The sequence below is a fragment of the Parambassis ranga genome, chromosome 19 (assembly GCF_900634625.1).
Source record: "Parambassis ranga chromosome 19, fParRan2.1, whole genome shotgun sequence".
NCBI classification, from domain to species: domain Eukaryota; kingdom Metazoa; phylum Chordata; class Actinopteri; family Ambassidae; genus Parambassis; species Parambassis ranga.
This window is the reverse complement of record NC_041039.1, coordinates 23,537,069-23,559,978: the sequence shown is the minus strand read 5'-3', so window position 1 is coordinate 23,559,978 and position 22,910 is coordinate 23,537,069. Positions and strand designations below refer to the sequence as shown.

Below are 22,910 nucleotides of genomic sequence, written 5' to 3'. Positions count from 1 at the left end.
CTGTGTGTCGGTACATTTTTATTTCACGCGGTTTATTTTCTTAGTTTCTAAACATGTCAGATCAGGTTTGTAAAGTCAGGATGGAAACGGATTGTTCCCACAACCATGCTTTAGAAATCAGCTGCAGGTCAGACAGATGCTCTCTGAATGTTGGTCATGTGACTGCTGCTCACAGGTGACTCCATCATGGCTTCCTGCTGGTTGCTGAGGAGGACAGAGTGTTTGTTTTGGGAAGTTGTTTAAGGTTTGAATATGTAAGTTCTCAGACTTGTCACACATGATACATTCAGGGACCGTTGGACAAGTCCTTTACTGTGATGAGGTACAACTGTAGCTAACGGTTGGCAGTGAGGTCACAGGTGGGCGGAGCTTCTCAGACCAATTTCCAGTGTGTCTTTCTTTCATTTTAATGTTCATACATTCAAACCTTCAAATTAAAGAAGCTACAAGCTGCAGCGTAATGTCAGTCTAACCGCTGATAGGGCTCCACCTGCTGGACAACTGCTGTTAACAACAAAATATAAAAATAGTCTTGGTCGATCATTTACCTGCTTCTGTTTCAACTGATTATTTCCCAGAATGCAGTGCTTTCCTTTCCTTTAAATAATTTAAAATCCAGCTGAAAAGTTGAGTTTTATTTTTCACCCCAGCTTCGAGTTCTGATTCTGGAACATTAAATATTCTTCATAATTTGCATTCAGATCACTATGTACTGAAAACAGAGAGGACCTTACCTCGAATGATTTGAGGGACAAATGAGCAGTAGTGTGATTTATTGTATGAATGTCTGAGATGTTGTCTGACCCAATCACACAAACTGGTGTTTAGGAGGATTTTTCCTCTAAATGTTCCCATTAATGTGTCCACAGCAGCAAATATTATCTAAAATAATTCCAGGCGTGAAGCGTCCTCATCGAGAGGGCCGCACGCCTCACCTTAAAACCATCCACACAGCTCAGGGAGATTCAAACGTCAGTGTGTCGCTCTTCTGCTTGACGAGTCTTTAAGGCTTTGGATTAAAAAAAAAAAAGGAAAGCTGCGTCTCTGAGTAACGTCTGCTGGTTCAAAAGGTGATCAATGACTTCACTGATCTGAAGAAAAAAAAGCAGCTGAAGACAGAAACCTAAAAATCTTTCATTTAAATCCACATGTGATGACACAGCTGGATTATTGACCTGAGCCGGCCTGCTGTTTGTCCCGAGTATGGTCCGCCTCCTCGTCCTCCGCTCCCCTCTCCTGGTTCCAGCCTCTGAGGCCCTCGGGCAGGCTGGTGTCCTCTTCGAAGCTCCCCGTCCCTTCCACGAACTCCTCGTACGTCGACTTCTCCTCGAACGGCCTCGGGCCCAGCAGCTCCAACATGTCCGCCTTGTCTAGCACCTCCTTCTCCAGGAGACGATTCCCGACCTGAGGAGGACATCAGGGATTAAACATCAGTCACAGCTGGAGCCTGACCCAGTGTGGTGGTCTGAGGCTCAGACAGAGGGCAGGTGACAGCATCACACTGATGCTGTCCTTCAGAATAACCAGCAGCTTTAACAAACTGCTGTGATCATGTGAGCAGTTGCTGATAGTAGAAGGTTCTGAAGAAGCTGGTTGTGTATGTTTCGGTGCAGCTGCTGTGTGTTAAACATGTGACGGTGCAGACTCACCATCTCCACCAGCTCCTTCTTCTCCTCGATGAGCTGCTCTGTGCTGGTGTACGCTCGCTGCACCAGCTCCCTGACCTCCCTGTCGATGAGCTCCGCCGTCGCCTCGCTGTACGGCTTCTCTAGGACCATCTCGCCCTGCCGGGGAAGGTCGAACGACACCTGCCCCACCTTATCGCTCATCCCAAACTGCACCACCTGGAGGTGGGTGGGGGGATCACAGTATAAATGAGACTCCTGCAGTGTCAGTCACCCTGATCAGCTGTGTGTGTGTGTACCTGAGCGTAGGCGGACTGTGTGACTTTCTTCAGGTCGTCCTGAGCTCCCGTGGTGATCTGGCCGAAGAAGACCTGCTCGGCCACGCGGCCGCCCAGCATCATGCACATCCTGTCGAACAGCTGCTCTTTGGTGTACAGGTACTGCTCCCTGGGCAGGTACTGAGCGTAGCCCAGACCCTTCCCCCGCGGGATGATGGACACCTGCAAACACAGCACCTGGTTATTCTCCCTGCACAGCAGTGACACCCGTCTCTACCTGAGCCAGGTGTACCTTCAGCAGAGGGTCGGCGTGCTGCAGGAACCAGCCGACGATGGCGTGACCGGCCTCGTGATACGCCACCGTCTTCTTCTCTGTGGGCTGCAGGACCTGAGTCTTCTTCTCCAGACCTAAAACACAAAGATGGCGACATGAAGTCAGGACTGTGGCTGATCGCACATTTATTAGCGCAGCCATCAGCCTGTAATGACGCACTGACCTCCGATGACGCGGTCGATGGCCTGCTCGAAGTGCTTGCCGCTGACGCCTGGGTTCATGTGTCGGGCAGCGATCAAAGCCGCCTCGTTGCAGACGTTGGCGATGTCGGCTCCTGAGTCATTCACAGAGGGGATCACAGAGAGGTGAGTGCTCTGATCAAACACGTCAAGAGTCAATGACTGAAAATTGAGAGAGGAAAAAAAACTAATGTTTCCTCCTGACTGTCTGCTCAGCTGTTACCAACCTGTGAACCCCGGCGTGGCGGCAGCCATCTTCCTGGCAAGAGCGTCTTTGTCCAGTTTGGGGTCCAGTTTGATTGGTCGCAGGTGGACTTTAAAGATGGACGCCCTGCCCTTAATGTCCGGAGGACCTGGGAGGAGATGGGAGACGTCACAAAAAGGGCTCAGCATGTAGTACGCTGTTGCTTAGTGTGAGGGAGGACGTGTGTACCGATGTAAATCTGTCTGTCGAAGCGTCCCGGTCTCATCAGTGCAGGGTCCAGGATGTCAGGTCTGTTGGTTCCAGCCAGAACCACCACGTTAGTCACTGTGTTAAAACCTGAGGAAAAAAAACAAAAACACAGTGAAACTTCTGAAACGTCCTCCGCCTCCTGCGGACCGCTCCGGCTCACCGTCCATCTCCACCAGCAGCTGGTTCAGGGTGTTCTCCTGCTCACTCTGACCCCCAAAGTTCCCTCCGCCTCTCTTTCTGCCCACTGCGTCGATCTCGTCGATGAATAAGATGCAGGGGGCGTTCTTCCGGGCCGAGGCGAACATGTCCCTCACCTTCAGAGGACAAGACTCAATCACACACTCTGATTCTGACACAGCCTGACGTGCAGCCAGCCGCCGGCACTCACCCTGGCCGGGCCGACGCCCACAAACATCTCCAGGAACTCGGAGCCGTTGACGGTGATGAAGGGCACGTTGGCCTCTCCGGCGGTGGCTTTAGCCAGCAGAGTCTTTCCTGTGCCGGGGGGACCGGACAGTATGGCGCCCTGGGATAACATGGCGGTTAGTACAGAGCAGCCTTCAGACGCCACATGAATAAAAACAGAGCTGAGTGTTGACCTTTGGGATTTTGGCTCCCAGGTCCTGGTACTGCTGCGGGTTCTTCAAGAAGTTCACAAACTCCAGGATCTCCACCTTGGCCTCCTCGCAGCCGGCCACGTCCTTAAACTTCACCTCAATGTTTTCCTTTATCATCTTAGCTGTCGACTCCCCCATGAAGAAGGGGCTCCGCCTGCCGCCGCCGCCTCCTCCTCCCATCGGTCCCCGCCGCAGAGTGTAGAGCAGAAAGCCCATCAGCAGCAGCGTGGGGATCATGTTCAAGAGGAAAGAGCTGGAGGGACGCAGAGAGGAAGGTTGTCACACATCAGACGTGACCACAGGGTCGCGGTCTCTGTGAGACACACTCACCCGTCGCTCGGCGAGCTGTAGACGACGGCCGGTCGGTGCGACGCCTCCAGACCGAGCTCCGCATGAGCGATCGCGAGGTTCCGCTCGAACGTGTCGACGCTGCCGATGTTGAACCAGACGTAACTCTGACGGTCACAGAATGTCACAGTCAGCTGACATGAAGACGTGCACTCACTTTAAAGAACCAGGTCTGTGGTGACATGTTAAAAACTGAGGAGTTCCCTTCCTGTCTAAGCTGATGGTCGTGTTTGGTTTGCACAGATTAGCAGGAGACGGTTCTCTCACCGATTCAGCGTCCGCTCCTGGCAGCAGAATAACTCGGACGTACTGCTTGTTGATGACCTCCAACCGGTCCACCTGAACAAAGAGGTGAAACCAGCAGATTAGAGTCGAACATGAATCACGCTCTCTGGATTTATTTAGTGATCACAGGCGTCCTCACCACGCCTCTGCCCAGGTAGCGGTGGACAAAGTCCTTCCAGCTGATCTCTTTGCCGTTGTCTCGGAAGTTGAGGTACAGCAGAGCTGATGTCAGGCCGGCCACAGTGATCCCCATGTAGCGGAAGTCCTTGTCATCCCAGGGAAAGTCGCCCTAAAGACAGACATGTGGAAGTCAGTGCTACCAAAGCCTGATCAGCCAGACGCTCTCTGCATGTCGATCATGTGACTGCTGCCACATGTGACTCCATCATGGCTTCCTGCTGGTTGCTGAGGAGGGCAGCACTTTTACTTTTTACAGAATCTTGTTGGAGTGAACTCTTTATTATTTTTTAACTATTTGGTTAAATTGTGTTGTCATCAGAGCTCCGCTCACCGACTCTCACTCTGAATCAAACTGCACCCGAGTGTCCTCGTCATCTCTGTGTCTAGTTTGAGCTGTAACTTGCTCAAATGAAGATATAAACATGACGTAGGATTTCAGCGGGATTTCTCCTTTGAGCATTGACAACATACTTTCTGAAGTCGGCTCCACCAGTCCTTCCCTCCTCCTTTCTTCCCTCCGCCTGGTCTTCGTCCTCCTGCTGGTCCTTTAACATCTGAAACACACAGATGACTTAATTTAAGTTCCCATCAGACCGGCCACAGCCTGTCAGGAATAAGACTCGATCTAAACCCCAGAGCAGCATGTGACGTCTGGTTTACTGTTTTTGATTGAATCTGTGTGACCTCAGTCGTTCTCACCTTTGGGCTCAGTGGAGAAGAGTCGTCTCCGTGCAGCCTGGAATCTGTGACAGGACGGGAAGATAGCTGGAGTCCGACAGACATTCTGGAAAAGACCAGAGAGCTGCTGTTAACACGGGCCTATTGATGCACCGCCAAGAGTCAGAGGGCAGCTGTGCAGCCGTGCATTGTGTCTACTTTTGTTCACTTTTTTGTCTACTTTTAGTGCATTCTGTTAGGACACCAGGAGAGGTGCACCTCACACCCACGTTTTCAAAAACAAACAGTTCAGACAGAACATCACAATCAGCTGCATTTGGCCACACGTGCACACATACAAGGACTTTGATAAAGATGTATACAGCAAGGTGTGTATCAATAAATATTTTAACCCTCATGCACTGTTCGCAAACACTACCCTTATGTGTTGTTCGGGACAAAAACGTCCCCTAACTTTAACGGTTTTAAAAATATATCAGATAAATATTTTTTTGAAATTTTTTTGCATATAATGGAAGTCTATGGGACAAAAATGGCCACGAACAACACATTAGGGAGACAAAATGAAAATCCAGTGCTGTGCAAAAACTAATAATGCAATAAAGTTTTCTTACTGATGTTTGACATGACCAAGACTGTAATAAAGGTTAAAAAAAAATCCCGTCCACATTCACCTTTACTATTAAAAATGAGCCATTTTGTGTGTTTTTTTTTTTCAATTTTCAGCACCACCCCTTATGAAATTGGTGATTAAAGGGTTAAAATCCTGGGGGGAAATGATTTTTTCACTACTGTTGATTAGAACTGAAGTTAATTAAAAGGTCTATGCAAAAAAATTCAAAAAAAATATTTATCTGATATATTTTTAAAACCGTTAAAGTTAGGGGACGTTTTTGTCCCGAACAACATGAAAGGGGGTAAAGTTTGCCCACAGTGTACTGTTGACCTATGAAAAAGGTTTAAATCATATTAACAAAATTTATGTAAAATTAAGCTTGTTGAGCAAAAATGATTCAATTTGTTCACATATTGACAAAGTTATGGCCAAAATAAACAGAAAAATTTCTCTCAGAGGACAAAAATGTCCCGAACAGTGCATGAGGGTTAAATATATATATAATACTGTGTATCCACACATTAATAGAAAAACACAATACAACCCACAGGTTCCAGTGTTTTAGGTCTGTAGATCTGAACAGTAAAATAAATTCACAGTAAACAATATGTAAACATGTCATCATCGTTCCTCAGCTGAACTCTGTGACTGTTAACCCCTCAGTCTCTGCTGCAGTATGCTGCTGTCATCACTGAGCATTGTCTGCATCCCTCTGAGTCTGAGCTGTGGAGAAGAGTCGTGTTTATTCTGAGTAACATGAGCCTCGTATGAAAAACTGTTGCATCAGGATTGTGTTAGCCTGCGTTAGCTCGACCTTAGCTAACTTTGAGAGGGGCACGTTGTTGAAACTAACAACTATTAACAATGTTATGTGCTATAAAACGTTCAGGTGTAGAGGACACATACCTACAAATAATCCTACATATGATCATGTGTCGCTGCAGCCTTCAAACAGCTTCTTGCTAACTGTGTAGCAGCGCGACCACGCATGAAAGGTCACGTTGTGTCGGAGCAGACTTGTGTAGTGAAGGAGATAATAATGAACAGATAATCATGTTAATTATAGAAGAAGCCTAGAAGAACACTTTGTCATTGTTGGGAAGCAAAAGAGGTCAGAGGCTAATTTTTTAAATGCAGTTAGCTCACAGCCAGGTAAGCTAGCTAGAAGCGTCCGTGTATATTTGAGCTAAAATCTAATTTAGAGAGGAAACTGTGTCATTAGATTAAAGGTGGTTTCGTGTATTTCTCTCCCGCAAACTTCCACCGTCACCTACCGGGGCTGCAGTGCTCCGGTACCCGGCTGTTAGAAGCCGTCCTACGGTCACTGCTGAGACCGGAGCCCGGGCTCCTCCAGCCCGACAGAAAGGCAGAGCGGCCGCGGAGAGAAGCCTCAGCAGCGGAGACATCCTCCCTGTGCCGCCTGCGAAGTCCTGCTGTTAAAAACACGACGTCTTTCCGTTCAGTTTGCCTGAATTCTGCTTCAGAAATCCATCGCGGCTCCAGCAACTGTTGTTGAATAAGCAGCAGCATGGAATGTCAAAAGGAGGGTGACGTAAAGCCAGAGAGGGAGTACGGCGGCCGAGGAAGCTCAGAAGTCTTTTCAACTTATGAAAGCTCATGTAAATAAACATGTATTAAAGTGTTTTCTTGTTTACTGTGAGGGGGAAAAAAACATTCTTAATTCTGGAAACACGCGAGCTGCAAATAACACAACACAATCAATAACAAACAACGGCATCTACAAAAAGCGTTTGCCTAAGCAGCTTATCGAGCCGCTCTCGGCCACCGTACTTTCTCAAACACAGTAGAAAACGACAGCGCGTTTTGTGACCCCGCAAAATTAATATTTTTTCTTGAATTAAAAGCTCATCGTTACAAATTCAGACGGAATTTGCACATAATATATCAAAGTATTAAAAAGGTTTGGTTTGAATGTATCTCCTTTTAGAAGGACAGGAGGTGTGTAAGTGTAGAACAAACACAGGAGAGCTTAACAGCAGGATAAATGGTTTTTTTTTTTATTATTAGCAGAAAAAAAACTGTTTTAGTGTTGCCTGTGGTGACTGTAAAAGAAGCACTGCTCCATTTTGATCAGTGATGTCATAATAGTTTAATTACAAATGGAGTTGTGTGCATACATATAAAAATCAAAGCGTGATAGAGCTGTGAAGATGGAAATGAGAAGTGTTGAAATGTGATGCTGCATTGCTTCTGGCTGAAGGTTTGGTGATGCATTCTGGGATGCACGGAGCGCCCCTCATAGTTCATAATGATTCTCCTACACGTTCGGACAGAACCACAGCACTGTGAAGTGGACTGAGTGATTTTGGACACGGTCTTAAGACTCAAGGAGGAAGTGAGGTCAAAGGTCATGTTCACTGTGACCTCAGAAAAAAACATGTTTCTATCTTGACTGGATGAACACCTGGTGCTAATCCCAGATTAACAATGATAACTACAGACATTAGATCAGACTTCATGGTCATAGTGAGAACAAGGATGTAGACTTTTTGTGTTTTTCTTCATCACAAGACCTACAGATACTTAAACACCTCCACCTGGAGGAGGCCCAGATGACGGACAAACCTGAACATGAATGTGCAGGACCTGCTGAGACAGATCAATAGATATTGTCAAAATAAATGATTAAAAACATGAAATACAGCGGGAAATATTTATGTCATATTTATATCATTGTCATTTTGTCTTAGTTTATATACTTTATTTCACAGTTTGCAGTGTAAATGATGTTGTTTACGGTTATGACCCACAATCCTTTGTGCAAGGAGAGGCGTGCCCTGCGTCACGTGGTATTGTCACTGAGGCGGAAATGAAAGTTCAGTAGCGACAGCAGCGGAGCACAGCTGATAAAGGTAGGAGAAGATCACACTAAGCCTCCACTGGTACCGTGTCAGGACCCACGCTGGGTTCTGACACGGCCCACGCAGCTATCAGTGCAGCTTTACCTGCTGCCAGGTGGTCGGAACAGGTTTTATCACCGTGTCCTTTTAGAAAAAATCCCCAGCGGAGCTTGCTGGCTAACAGTTAGCTTGTTTTAGGTCAAGTTAGCTGAATTCAGCTACATGATAGCGCAGACGTGGTTTGCTGATCGATATAATAAAACAGGACCACACTAGTGGGAAGTATTAAGTCATTTACAAAGCCGCGCAGTTTTTATTTAAGTTTAATTTATAAATCAGTCTACCGGAAACGTTTGATTTCTTCTATTGTATACACAAACACAGCACTCCGTCCTCTGCTCTTTCTAGTTTAAATGTCATATTTATATTCGTGCTGTGGTAAGAATTCAAATACGCACATGTTTGGAAAAACGAGGGATGATTTGGGATGTTTTACCTTTTTTTAAGGCGACATTGTTTCCGCGTTAATTGCGACAAGTCTGCGTTTTAATGTGAAAGAAGGGACCGGAAGTGCCCGTGTTTTCCTCTCGTCGCGTGCACCTTATGCGCAGAAACGCCTTGATCATCTTCCGTGTTTGTGTTTTGTGCGCAGTTACCGGGACATCCGTGTCTTCGGTCTTTGCAGCCGCTAGTTTGAGTGAAGTTGAGCCGCCTGCTGCTCGGACCCAGCCGGCGCTGCGCGGCCGCTCAGCTGCCTTCACTGCACGGATGGATGACGCCTTTGTTGTGGTTGTGATTATCTGTTTATCTGCGGCTTTGAGTCAGACGTGTCTGTGTGAATAAGTGAGCGAGCATCACATTGCCCGCTTTGACTCGGTCACATCTGGCCATGAACCAGGCGGGCTGAGTGCCGGGGACACGCCAGCAGCAGTCACCTTGGTGCTGCAGTAAGGACCCGATAAGAAGAGCAGGCGCTGCTCCACACACCAGCGGTCATGGTTCGGTCCTTACAGGGATGGTAGGACTTTGAGCCGACAAAAGCATCAGGCAGGACCGAAGCTTCCATTAAATTCAGCAGGATACATGTCTGACTTTGGTCAAGGTGATGCTGATGAGGCTCTCAGACAGCTGATCGGACAAACACAGCTCCGCGCTGACATCCATTATTATCAGGCCACTAAATCCATCAGCTCATTTTATAGTTCTGTTGGAGAAACCAGACACAGACGGGGTACAAGTGTAAAACCATCAGCAGGAATATTCTGAAAGTTCCTGCATCTTCCTCACTTCCTCTGTAGATATGACGAGGTTATTAGGACTAATGATTGATTACTGAATGTTTGGTGACTATAATGATGACTCAACTTCTCAGATTTTAAATCACACACTGACTCAAACTTCGTTGACTGTTATTCTTAGAAAATCTGAATAAAACATCCTGTTTTGGTCCAGTTCAATCAAGGTCGGGCAAAGTGCTGATATAATAAATAAATTAAACATTCTGACTTGACTTTGAGTGTAACAGACGTGCTTCCAGCCAGGTTAGCGCCGGCTGGCAGATGTAGCATAAAGTTCTCGTCTTTGCCTCATCACGGTGGCTTCAAATGATTTCTGAGGTTTTTGTGTTTTTAAATGTTTTGTTGTTGCTTCCTGATCCTCTGTGACACATGGCAACTGTCAGACACTTCCACACAAAAACAACAACGTGTACTCCAGCTCCACAGCATGAGAGACACACACCATGAAGTAACCGACAAGCGACAGTTAAATTTATTGCCAATTAACCATGTCATTTGTTAATAATCTACATTATTGATTGCCCCCATGTATTAGATGGAGTCTGCTTTCTTTCTTGTGTGTAGGCAGCTCACAGGTTTGAGAACAACAGACTGGACCTTGGTCTTATGTCAGAGCACAGGCCCCACCATGATGACTGTGTGTTGTAATGTTGTGTGTCTTTGTGTTGCAGAGCTGTGATGTCATGGCAGCTGCCAGCGTGAGCAGACCTGGCAGTGCCCAGACCGCTGAAAAGTCTCAGTTAATCTTAAAAGGTAATTCAAGTTTCTTCTTTTTCCAGCCTACAAATCAGGAGACACACAGTGCCCGTGTTTAGATGTTTTTATTTCTCAGGCGGTGTGTTGTCGTCTCTGTATGTCTGTCCATCCTGCACACAAACACACCCTACTGTCCCATTCTGCCCATGGTCGGTGTGGACAGCTTAATGTTGGACTTAGAGGATCAGACCTCAGTGTGAGGAAGAGGAGGCTCTGTGCAGAGCTGCTGGTCCCGGGCAGGGACAGCTGCTGGAGTCTCTGTCTGCAGCGTCCACAAACATCTGACAGGACAGCTTTGGTCCACACATGGACAGAGGAGAGCTGGACCCAGACTCCATGATCCCCAAAAGACACAGGAAGAGACAGACGCAGCACAGACAGAGAGCCACAGACACAGAGTCTGTTACTGTGAGAACACAGACGGGTTAGCAGCAATCAGCCCAGTGCATTCTGGGAGTTGGAGTTTGGAATACCACAGCTGTGATTTCTCTGCTCCTGTAGCACCGTGTTCAGACATGTTGTCAGGGTTTATGTCACTGTAAACTTCCCACATGAGCAATATTGCTATTTTATGACCATATAAAGATGCTCTGTCAGATTTGGTTGCAGTGATGTGTCTGTAGAATCGAAGTGGGAGCTCATCCTAAAATGAAATATTCATAAATTCCCTCTGTCCTGCAGGGCTGTTTGTGAATTGCTTTGAGTTGCAGTGGTTTCTGCCGTCTCTTTAACATCATGGCACTAAATGACACTTGGGCTGTGGTGCTGATGAGGGGGCCTTCCCTGTACACAATAGCGCCTCCTTGAGTCAGCCCTGAGTTCCAGCCGTCATAACACACCCGGTGTTTGTTTCCAGGAGTGATTTCCCTGTTAATGAACGAAGCCCACAAACCCACTTCTGACCTGTTCAGTGACAGGTCAGAGGCACAAAGATGGTGGGAGTCATAGAAAGGTGTCTACATGTGTGCTCTGATGAGTGTGGCTGTGATCGTAGTGGAGTTTGCTGCTATAAATAAGTGATAAGATTACTTTCTGTCTGTTGGACTGAAGCTCGTAACGTGTGATTCACTGTGGATCCTGTGCGATCTGACTCATCTCCTCACTCGCTGGTCTGGCCTCTCCACCATCGTCTGCCTCCCCTCCACCTCCTCTCAGGCTCCATCCATCCAAACCTGCTTTGATTGTTTTTTTTTCCATTTCTGCGGCTCGTCCAGCTCTCTGCGTCACTTCCTCCTCCTCCTCCTCCTCTCTGCAGAGCTGGAAATGAGTCAGGTTTTGTTTTGCCAGATGTTCTGGAGGTCGCCAACTTGTCTCATCTGGAGAGACCGCAGATGTCAGCCAGTGTTTTATCTGTCATCATTTATTCACTCAGACACTCGTTCTGATTCAGTGGACTTACATAATCAATGGCGGCCTGTGTGTTCTTCACTTGGTGATTCACAGCAGACAGATCAGATCTCACAGGACTGATACGTGCAGTAACACAACTCTCTGAGGGCTCAAAGTTTACTCAGCACCCGGAAAAGGTAATGAGTTGTTGTAAAGTCAGCAGGTCCAACTAAAGCGCAACAAGGCAAACTAATGCAGAGACCAACAGGCCCGTAGATGCTGTCCCTCAGTATCAACACTGTTTTGAGGCTCAGTGGTAGAGCAGTTGAGAGGTAGAGGTTTGTCCAAAAATTGGAAAGTTGGTGGTTCCATCCCAGCTCCTCCCTAGTCATTGTTGTGTGTCCTTGGGCAAGGCACTTTACCCGCATTGCCTCCAGTGCACTCACTGGTGTATGAATGTGTATGAATGAATCGGCGGTGGTCGGAGAGGCCGTAGGCGCACCTTGGCAGCCACGTCTCCATCAGTCTCCCCCTGGGGAGCAGTGTTAATTTTGTTGACGAATCATTTTCGTCATAGTTTTCGTTAACGACCTTTTTTTGCTGATAAAAATGAGACGATAACTAAATAAAAACTAACGCACGGTGCCAAAAACGAAGACGAAATGTACTGACACTTTCGTCAACGAATAAAAACGAGACGAAATTATTGATGGAGACGAGATCCAATCAGAGCAAAGTTTGTGTGTGGAAGGGAGGGACGAATCAGGAGACGGCGGCAGAGAGCCAATCAGAAGTGATCTCTCTGCGTAAGGACGTTACCCAGTGATGCTGGAAGAAGGCGTCCTCATGCATGGTAACACAACACAGGAGAAGAACAGACACACAGACACGTTTGATGTCAAGACAAACAGGACGGTTCAAACCGTGTGGAGCGACGATCAGCTGTAAAAACACAACAAACCTGAAGCGACGTTTGCAGACGAGTCATCTTAACTTCCGCTCAAAGATACACGTGACAAAATCTATAAATGAAGACACCGCTGCTGATGGTTTTACAGCATGCGACCTGTTTCTAAGTCACTGCAGTGTTTTGCTGTAGTTATGGAGGATTCATGAAGAAGGTCATGACTGAACAGTGTGTTCAGGGAGAGCAGCTCACTGTTCACTGGGTCTTTTGTGAAAAGATCATAGCAATTAAATAAAGAGGTGTTTGTTTCAAATAACGTTAAAGTTGTGCCTGTTTTTATTGCACAATCAAACCTTAATTATTTCATGAAAAAATATATATCATAGAATCCACGGCAGATTTAGTCGACTAAAATTCTTTGATATTTAGTCGACTAAAACTAGACCAAAAGTTAAAAAATGTTGATGACTAAAACGTGACTAAAATCAAATGACATTTTAGTCACAAGACTAAAATAAAAACTAAATCAGAAATTGCTGCCAAAATTAACACTGCTGGGGAGCTGTGGCTACATCTGTAGTTTACCACTGTCACCGTGTGAATGTGGTGTGAATGAATAATGCATCAGTAAAGTTTTCTAGTATGTATTATTATTATTATTATTATTACCCGGGCTGTGTTCCAGTCTGAGTCAGTCCTCACAGGTTAAAATGTGTACAGCCTGGTAGTAACACTGCTTCCCCTATCACCCATAAATGTAATCTCTGAGTGACATGATGGCTGCCTGCCCTCAGCTCCACCCCTCCTCCACCAGGTCACCCCTATTCTGATTAACAGGGTTTTTATTTTAATTTAATTAAGGACAACAGAGCACTTCTATGATTCCACTACATCATATGCCAGCTGCAGTGGGTCTACAGTACCAGTGTGTCCTGACACATCCAGGTTGCAGAGTTACAGCATTTTCTGGCTAATCTTACCCACAATCCTCTGCACAGAGGAAGATACGTCACATGATTGAACACATACAAACATAATAAAGGAACAACAGCAGAATCTCAGATAAAATCAATGAGTTAAGTATTCACAATGTTTGAGTCAGACTGTGAGACTTGTTGGAGGCAGTAGAAGTGAATGTGTGACAGTGGAGCCTGTATCATTATCTGGCTCTCGTCAAAGTAAATGCATGTTTTCCTCCACTAGAGGGTAGTGTCTGTCCTGTCCCAGGATGTGTCCCAAATCCTTCCAGCATGCATTTCTAAGCATGCTGTAACAAAAAAAAACACTCATTCCCACCTGAAGTAGCAGCCTGTTAAAACATGTTAACAGACTTCATATTGGTTCAAACCTGGTCAAGTGTTTCCAAACTGTTTGAACCTCAGATTGAAACCTTCATCAGTTGTGTTGGTATAAAAATAAAATAGTTATCCGCCTTCTCCAATCAGAAGATGGCACACAGCAAACTGATCATCTTTGGGTTTAACGTGTGTGTGTGTGTGTGTTTGGTGCAGTGGTGTCGGCGAAGCCCCAGTCCCCGAAGCTGCCGAACCGTCACTCCCGGCTCAGCTCCTTCGTCGAGGTGACGGCAGACGGCCTGACCAGTGAAACCAAAAAAACCGGGAAACGCAGCGGACACCAGGAGCTGCAGTGGAACGAGGACCTCACACTGTGAGATCTGCACACTCACACACAGACTGTCAGGAAAGCTGCTCTGTTGTTTGTTGTTCTACATGTAAACAGCTTATTTAAACCATCACTTGTATCTTTAGGTCAGTGTGTGTTTGGTAATGCAGGAATTAACCCTCTGAACTCCAAGCAGTTATCAGTCAGTGTGGGCTCATTGTTCACTCACTTCAGCTGCAGGTCAGACAGAGACTCTCTGAATGACCGCTGCTCACATGTGACCATCATGGCTTCCTGCTGGCTGCTGAGGAGGACAGGACTTTTAGTTTGTACTGAGCATTTGAACGCTGCAGGCAGGTTTTGGCATTCAGAGGGTTAATGCATCATCATGCAGATCGTTCTGTATATTTTTTTTTACGGTGTCAAGTGTGTCCTCCGTTATAATGTTATAATGTGTTTGTTTGGCAGTAATGTGACACCTCAGAGTCGCCTGGACCTGAAGCTGTGGAGCTGCCACACTTTGAGGAAGGAGCTTCTGGGCAGCGCCACCATAGACCTGCTGGACACACTGCGCACACACGATGGCAAGAGTAAGAACACACACACAGACAGACACACACACAGACAGACAGGTCCATGACACGGATACTGATGTGAAGGAAATACATCACAGGAAGGTTTAAATGGCCATCATTCATTATAACGCGTGTGTTTGTGCCTGAAGAGGAAAAACAGGACTACTGTTATACACACACACACACGTGTCCACATGTCCACATGCCCTGACCGGTCTCATTAGAGACCTCGTCCTTGTCCTCAGCAGGTGAAGTCAGACTTCTCCTTTTGTGTCGTCAGACATTCCTTGTCTGAAGGACACTAAACCTGTAAACTCAGCAAAACAAACATGTTTAAAAGCAGGAAGTTCCACCGAAACGCTGACAAAGTTTACGGCTCATGTTGTGAAGCGTCCCTTTAAAGACAGACTGAAAGGTTAACGGTCCACACTCGATGCTTTATGGCAGCTCCACCTGAAGGAAGAGAGTCACATGACAGCCCCTGACTTTATGATTTATTGAAGCCGCTGAATTTAAGGACACACCGATTCTTTAATGGAGGACAGAGTCACAGAGACGTCTGTCCACCCAGGTGTCCTCATTATGTACATCAGAGCTGCACAGTGGGTGCAGATTCGACCCTTTCTCACTGAAGATGAATATATAAAAGAAAATTCAACTGTTTGTTTTGTCCACTGTGAAACAGATGACGCCTCACCACCACTATAATATGTACACTGTGGGTTCACGCTGCTTCCTCTCCCTCTCTTCCTCTCTCTCTCTCTCCCCTCTCTCTCTCTGGTTCTTCCTCCCTCTAGTGGAGAACGTCCAGCTGAGTCTGGTGCTGCAGACGGAGAACAAAGGCTCGGTTGTAGCAGGAGGCGAACTGAACGTCTGTCTGGACGGCATGGTTGTTGATCTGGGCTCGCTGCCCAATGGAAGCACGGCACCAGACAGTGAGTCCCGCCTTTACCACACACATGCTCACACACACACACACACACACACACACACATAGGTGGAAGTCATAACACAGAAATGAGCAGAGAAGAACCCTGAGAAACAGCCACACCATCACTGCTGTCCCGCCATGTTCAGGCTCCATGGATACAGATGGAATTATCAAGGACGAAGGATGCAGCCGAAAAATGAGTTATAAACATGCTGAGTCAGAGTAAGACAACATAACAAATACAGCACGGTCAGAACAGTCTCACACACACAGAACTTTCCCACAGAGAGTGAGACAGCTCATTAGTAGAGAATACACCACAGTATTAAACCATTTCTCCTCCTCTCACTCTTTCCCTTCCTGTCTCTCTCTGTGTTTGCAGTGCTGCCAGACACACACACACACACACATTTTTATGTGCGTATGTGTCTGTACTTGCTGAATCAGCATTATGGCTTTGAATTAATGCCCTCGTTATGATGAAGGTTTTTTTTTTGTCACTCAGTTGAGCCCCACCATGCAGAGATGTTTCTAAGAAATGTGACTGAAGTTGTATCTGTATCTGTTGGAGTCCTGTTTGCTGTCAGCTGTAGCTGCATCCTGTCACACAGCAGTCACACTCAGCACACGTGTGTATTTATTCACTTCAGCTCAGCCTGAATCTGGACGTGTTTAAATGGCGTCCTGCCAAGAACAACATGTCAAGAATTTAGTTTAAGTAAAAAGCAAATGAATCCCCAAAAACTCTGTGTAGAGCTGCAGGTTTTACCGAACGCACGTCACACCTCTGAGTTCAGATGTTACCGCTCACAACACAATCTGAGGTATGCGTCGATAACTCAGGTGATGAGTGGACTTACAGACTGTCAGCTGGATTTTCTGTGTTCACTTTTATGATTTGGGGGCAAAGATGAAGCACAAACACGCTGTTTTTAAGCTGCTGCCCAAAGCCATCCATCTACACACACACACACAGCTTTTCAGTGCCGCACAGAGCCTGCAGTGTGTCCTGCTGAATGAACACAGGGCCCGCAGTGAGGGCCGAGGCCTGCTGCCGCAGCATGGGCTGTATAAATGTGTCTCTTTGTGAGTGTTTAGATGTGAAGAGAGGTTAAGAGGAGGTGTGTGTTAGTGTGTGTGCATTCTGTTGTACAACATGTCCTCACAGGGACAGCAAGATGGGGGCGAAAAAAAAAAGTCCCGTGAAGAGGGGACGATTTCCAGCTGCACCCTTCTGAGTCTCAAGTGTTTAGATTCAGATTAAAATACCAACAACTACGTAATCAGATTACAACACGTACTCTTGTAAAAATTCTACAATCTGAACTGTGTTCTTGTTACGATTTTGACTTTTGTTTCTGGGAGTCAGGAGACATACTCAATAACACTCGCTGCTAACAAAACCTAGCGAGTGTGGAGGCTCAGGGCGGCACTGTCTTGGCGGCACCTCCTAATTGATTCTCCTGGTTAATCCAGATGTGGGTAAGGTGGAGCTGAGCTGTGGTCCGTCGCTGTCTGTTGTTTTGCTCTGTTACTGTCTTTACCGCTGGCTCTGCCAGGTGACGCAGCGTTAATGGCAAGCAGTTTCCCACCAATCAGCGAAAATGTTGAACTGCTCCTTTAATAGTATATGAAGCATCCGTGTGTAGGTGAATAAACATGAGGGGCTCACAAAGCAGTTCAACAAGCTTGAGCCTGTAGCTGCAGCGTGTGTGCAGGTCAAAGGTTACCCCCCCCCCCCCCCCCCCCCCCCATGGTCCATTGTTTGGACACTGTGTGCGCACATGCGCTCATAATCGCAGACATCAGGACGGCCTTTGTCTAATTTGTTCCTGTGAATTGTGTAATTGAGTCCATTGCTTGCAGCTCGGCAGCACAATCGCCTCCTGTGATCCCAGAGCGGTGTGCATGGCAGCAGCTGGGGGGGGTTTCCTCCTCTGGCTTGCAGGAGCGGAGATGACAGAGGTCGTGTGTGTGTGTCTGTGTGTGTCTGTGTGTGTGTTGTGGGGGAGGAGAGGTTAGTGAACACAGAGCTGAAGTGTGCCCTCTAAAGCCAGGGTTTCAAGTTCAGGCACTTGTCTTTGTATGTGTGTGTTTTATGGTCTCATGAGTGTACATGTGTTTCACATATGCCTGTGTGTGAGTGAGGCATATGTGAGCTGAATATTTAAAGTGTATAAAGGTGGGAGTGTGTTGCTTTCTGTTGGTGTTAAGGCGCTCTGTGTTCTCACTCTGAACGCAGCTCTGTTAGTTCGACACACACACACACACACACACACGAGAAGTGGCTTCATAAACACACACTTAATTATGAAACAGAAGCCAGAGCAGAACGATTTGGGGAACATTGGCACACATTCGACAGACGCTCCCATACACACACTGCACATTCATAAGCAGGAGCCGCAAACTCACCAACACACACTCACACCGTCCAAACTTCTGACTAACACTCATCATCCCGGACACATCACGCCACGCTGTACATTAACAGCCTGGATGTGTCACAGACTGAAACACAGGCTGGCTTTCACTGCTGGATAAAAAGACATATTTATCTAAACTGACCGTAGACTCAGGATTATTGTGTCACAGGCAATCATGACAAGAAGAAGAAGATGTGTGAGGATAAAACAGACTGTGTCATGTCAGAGTGTGGAGCTTGGAACCTTGCCAGTTTGATGTACATGTTTCATCACATTGATCATAATTCCTCTGTTGTTGACAGGTGGTTAGCATAGATAGCACTGAAACATTTGTTGCTTCCCTTTCTTTTATTTTTCATGTAAACCGTTCAGCTGTCTGACTCAGCTGCCCACCTTCCCTTTGCTTTGGCTCACCGTGGCCTTTGAAAAGCGCATGTTTTACACCTCTTTTCCAGTCCTGCTAAAACAGATGCAAAGTGAAAACGTCCTGAACTTTGTCATCTTGGTGCTGCAAAAAGCAGAAGATCCTCTGAGTGTGCTTATCAAACTGAAGATTCGTTTTTTTTAAATGTTGGCTGTAAACGTGGGGGAAAGTTTGAGTTTTTATTCACATGCAAGCTGCTGATTTTTCTACCATTAAACAGCGAACAGTTTTGTGCACAAACAGGACGAAGCAGTGTGTTGTTTCCTTAGTATCGCTGCAGCGTCTCCTCCTCAGTCGTCACTCAAAGCCCTCGTTCACTGTGCTGGAGAAGCAGCTGCAGAACAGAAGTGTGCGCTCATTGTTTTTGTTACTGTAGGTGTAGGTTGTTGAGATGTTACTAGAGGTGCACACACACACACACACACACACCAGAGAAGTAATTAGACCTGTGCCATTATGAGGGTGGGGGTGATGAACTCAGCGAGCGGGATATGACACAATGCTTTCTCCTCAAGACCACTGTTTATTTTTCTGCATGTCCGCCGGCTCTGCTCACAAGAAGCTCTTTCATAGGCTCAACACAGCACACAGAGAGTGTGTGTGTGTGTGTGTGTGTGTGTGTGAGAGAGAGATAGATTACCTGTTTGCTTTGCTTTAGATAGCAGGATATATGTATGTGTGTAAACATGGACGCTGTTTGAGTGCACATAGGGAGGTGTGTGTGTGTGTGTGTTAATGAACAGCACGGTACAGGCCTGTGGTTTTCAGTCACAGTTGGGACTGTATAGTCACACATTCCCTCACACCACCAACACCGCAAACCAGTGCAGCCTCCACACAGCACACAGGGACGAGCGGTCCGGACTGTTCCTCCTCTGTGTCCCCACTCTGTGTGGACTGCATTGCTCTGAACTGGTTCTGGGATCAGTGTCTCAGATTCTGGGTGATCAGTAGCTCTGGCTGTGTGTGAAGACAGAGACCACTTCTCAGTCCTGGAAGCAGAAGGGCAGTAAATGGAAAATCAGTTTGGCGTTTGTATCTTCTAGTCTTTCAGTTTAGTCCAGATTTTGGACTTGATTTGTCCCATATTGTCTGTGGTCCCCCTTGTTGTCCGGTGTGTCAGCCAGCTGGGCTTAACCTGTGGCTGATGTCTTCCTGTGTCTGCACTGAAACCAGCTTCATATGCTGATCACTAAAATGTCCTGAAATCATCCAGATTGATTAAGAGTCGACCTCAGCGTATACTGTGTTTGTATGTGTGTGTTGCAGAGGTACTTCAGTCTGATAGACACAACCTGAGGAGGACGCAGAGTGAGGAGACACCCAGTGCAGCTGGATCGCACAGCAGGTCAGAACACACACACACACACACTCACACACAGCAGTAGAACCTGCCTGGACTTGTTATGGACCATATCCTTTAAGCTGGCGACACACTACGTGATTTTTCGCCTGATTCTACCCACGATTCCCTGTTGGGCAAAGTCTGCAGCAGTCTGTGTGAGGAGGACAGACCTCAGTCTCAGTCCTGTAGTATGATCTGATCACTGACCCAACTGCAATCATGTGCCGTCAACAACCAGTGAAAAGACAATCGACTCAAAGCCAGACGATCCAAGCAGCATTCATCAGTGTTATGAAAGGCCCACAACGCCTTCAGAGAGCACATCGACCACACCTGTTGTCCGGCCTGGGTGTATTTATCCAGAGGCACTTCATAAAGCACACAGTGGGTACACAGTAATTAAGATTAAGTGCTAGTGATTCCCTCTCTGTGGAAGTCACTGTGTTCAGGCTGATTAAGGCCCCAACAATAGATATAAGATGAGCTGACATTACCTTGAACACGTGTGAGTTTGTTCAGGAACGTGGGGAGAATCTCAAGCTAGATTGGAAATATTTTTCCTTCCAGCAACATTAAGATTAATGAACATCGTAACATTACATTATATAAATAATTAAGTAGAAGGCCTGGGCCGGCGTGCACGGGCTCCCAGACTTTCCAAAAACCTGCAGAAAAGTTCTGCAGACGCTGTGGTGTTATAATAAAATAATAGCACAATAATAAACTTGCGTAACCTTTTTTTGTGAAATACTATTTGCAAAGCACTTATATGAAAATCATAAACCCAAAGGCGAAATTGTAATCAAAATAAATGGAGGAGAGAATAGAAGAGGATGGAGCGAAGGGAGCCGCTGCCAGTACGGTCGGCTGAGGCAGCTCTGCAGAGCGCCAGCATGTTATTCCCCCCCCGAGTGCGGTTTCAGACGCTGCTCTCACTGACTAGAATGGTAGCGGGATAATAAACAGTGGAGCAGGCTGCAGTCATTTCAAAGCTTTACTGCGGGGAATGCGTGGGGTCAGATGGTATTTCCCTCTAAACATTGTAGGGGGGCATTAAGCACAGTTCAGCCAAGAGCGCAGACCGCTGCTGTCATGGAGAAGTAGTCAACATCTCTATACTGTGTTCAAACACACACACACACACAGTGTCAGTGTGGTTTGTCCTCATTGTGACGAGTAAACAGCCGAGCCATCAGTCCAGGGTTCTGTTAAACTGTCAAAGCCGGGCTCAGCATTCCTTCAGTTTTTTCTTTCTATGAAAATTCTTGTCGGAAAAGCAAAGTTATATTTAGCGTCAGGAAAATATGAGGGTGTTCAGGGAGGAAAAGGAGCCGACATTTACACTCCTGAGTGTGTTTTTGTGGCACACGTACCTGGGCCAGGCCGGCCGGTTCCCCCTGAGTCAGGAACAACAATGAGATCTGATTACAAGCCGTCAACACAAAGGAAGCGTCCATAAGATGCGGTCGAAGAACGAGTTCACCAGTAAGAGCAGATATAAAAGTTCTGTCCTCTGGCCTCCTCGTCTCCTGTTTTCTTTCATTTTCCCCTCGTCTGACCTCCATTGTTTTCTTCTCGCTCTGTTTGCAGGACCAACAGGCACTCCGTGGGGGGGTCCCAGAGCGAGTCCCCGGGGGGCTCCAGAGGGAGCTCTCTGACTAACGGGGAGCTGAGTGAGGAGCAGATCCCTGGGCCGGCCTCGTCCGGTCGTCGCCGGTCCTCTAAGGGTCACGGCAGTCCTGGAAGCAGTGCAGGTATGAAGCACCTGTGTGTCTGTCTGCTCCCACATGTGTAGGGCTGGGCGATATTACTTAAAATCAATATCATGATTAATTGAAGCTTTCTCCTCGATTAATGAACGATTATTACTTTTTTTGGGGGGGGGGTAGTTAAATATGCTCAATGTCAGCTTCGCTCATGGCTTCGCTTTGAGTGGACGCAGACCCTCTCACGTGACTTAAACTTGTTGTTTCGATATATTTTCGTTAATTGCCCAGCCCTACTCATGTGTGTCTGTTTAGGAAATAACAAAGACACAGCACACTAAGTCAAAGGGTGTCCTGCTGTAAATCAAGTCATAATTATGAGCCATTATTCTTCTTCGTCTTAAAGAACTGTTAATTTTTAAAAACCTCACCAAATCAAAATTCAGCCCCAAAATGTAATATCAGTGGAGCTGTAACAACACAGCGAGTCATCTGTCTATCTCTGCCGTCTGTCTCCTCTCAGACAAAGTCGAGTTGACGTCCAACGGGCTGGAGAGCAGTCGTGGGGGCGTGGCCCGTCAAACGCCTCCACCGTCCTCTCCTTCGGGCCGATCTCCCGCCGCCAGCAGCAATGGCAGCAGCCCCTCTCTGGGTCAGGACGCTCTGGGTGCGGCTACGCTGGCGGAGCCCAGCCCCAACAACACAACCGCCGCCGGCAGCACGGAGCAGGGTGGCAACAGCACCGCAGAGCCCGCCACCGACCTGCTCCCGGCAGGGTGAGGGTCGCCTACATCACAACAGCAGCCTGAATATTAGGAGACACTTTAGACACACAACAATGTGACATTTAAACATTGACAGTGATGTAAGCAGACGAGGACATAAATGGATATTTGATTAGAAGAGAAGACGAGAATCCACCCACAGTAAAAGTTTTCATTTCCTTTACGTTCGGTGATAAAATGCAGCCTTGTTCTCACAGCTCTGAAGTGCTTGACTCACTGCTTCCTAATGTTTTAATTGAATTGCTGCCAGCTTTGTAGTTCATATTTAACGTGTTCTGTAAGATAGTGTCCATTTACTCTGTTTACAGTCAGATTTATTGACATGAAAAAACACATCAGTGTGACCAGAT

The 22,910-nt window shown here is 46.8% G+C and overlaps 2 protein-coding genes across 4 annotated transcripts in view; one reads left to right on the top strand and one right to left on the bottom strand.

The window, feature by feature from the left end:
* Nucleotide 1: 1 nt before the first annotated feature.
* LOC114451346 (AFG3-like protein 1) lies at nt 2–7,147 on the bottom strand. 2 transcript variants are annotated; one of them, XM_028429875.1, is made up of 16 exons: nt 6,869–7,147; nt 5,000–5,084; nt 4,772–4,854; nt 4,260–4,409; nt 3,993–4,174; nt 3,818–3,916; nt 3,470–3,740; nt 3,259–3,396; nt 3,031–3,184; nt 2,850–2,957; nt 2,644–2,769; nt 2,401–2,511; nt 2,196–2,311; nt 1,925–2,125; nt 1,650–1,844; nt 2–1,404 (listed from the first exon to the last, which is right to left on the bottom strand). In XM_028429875.1, the coding sequence occupies exons 1-16, from the start codon at nt 6,998–7,000 to the stop codon at nt 1,168–1,170; spliced, it is 2,388 nt and encodes a 795-aa protein (XP_028285676.1). In that variant the 5' UTR covers nt 7,001–7,147; the 3' UTR covers nt 2–1,167. The 2 variants fall into 2 exon arrangements, with proteins under 2 accessions (XP_028285676.1, XP_028285677.1); XM_028429876.1 differs by having other exon boundaries at nt 3,818–3,942; nt 4,103–4,174.
* Nucleotides 7,148–8,402: 1,255 nt separating this feature from the next.
* wwp2 (WW domain containing E3 ubiquitin protein ligase 2) overlaps nt 8,403–22,910 on the top strand; it is a 33,141-nt gene continuing 18,633 nt past the window's right edge. For both annotated transcript variants that reach the window (XM_028430662.1, XM_028430661.1), the window contains exons 1-8: nt 8,403–8,467; nt 10,425–10,506; nt 14,257–14,413; nt 14,837–14,958; nt 15,741–15,878; nt 19,994–20,072; nt 21,660–21,823; nt 22,299–22,551. In XM_028430662.1, coding sequence (XP_028286463.1) covers nt 10,437–10,506; nt 14,257–14,413; nt 14,837–14,958; nt 15,741–15,878; nt 19,994–20,072; nt 21,660–21,823; nt 22,299–22,551 — 983 coding nt within the window. In that variant the 5' untranslated portion in view covers nt 8,403–8,467; nt 10,425–10,436. The remainder of the gene's footprint in view (nt 8,468–10,424; nt 10,507–14,256; nt 14,414–14,836; nt 14,959–15,740; nt 15,879–19,993; nt 20,073–21,659; nt 21,824–22,298; nt 22,552–22,910) is intronic.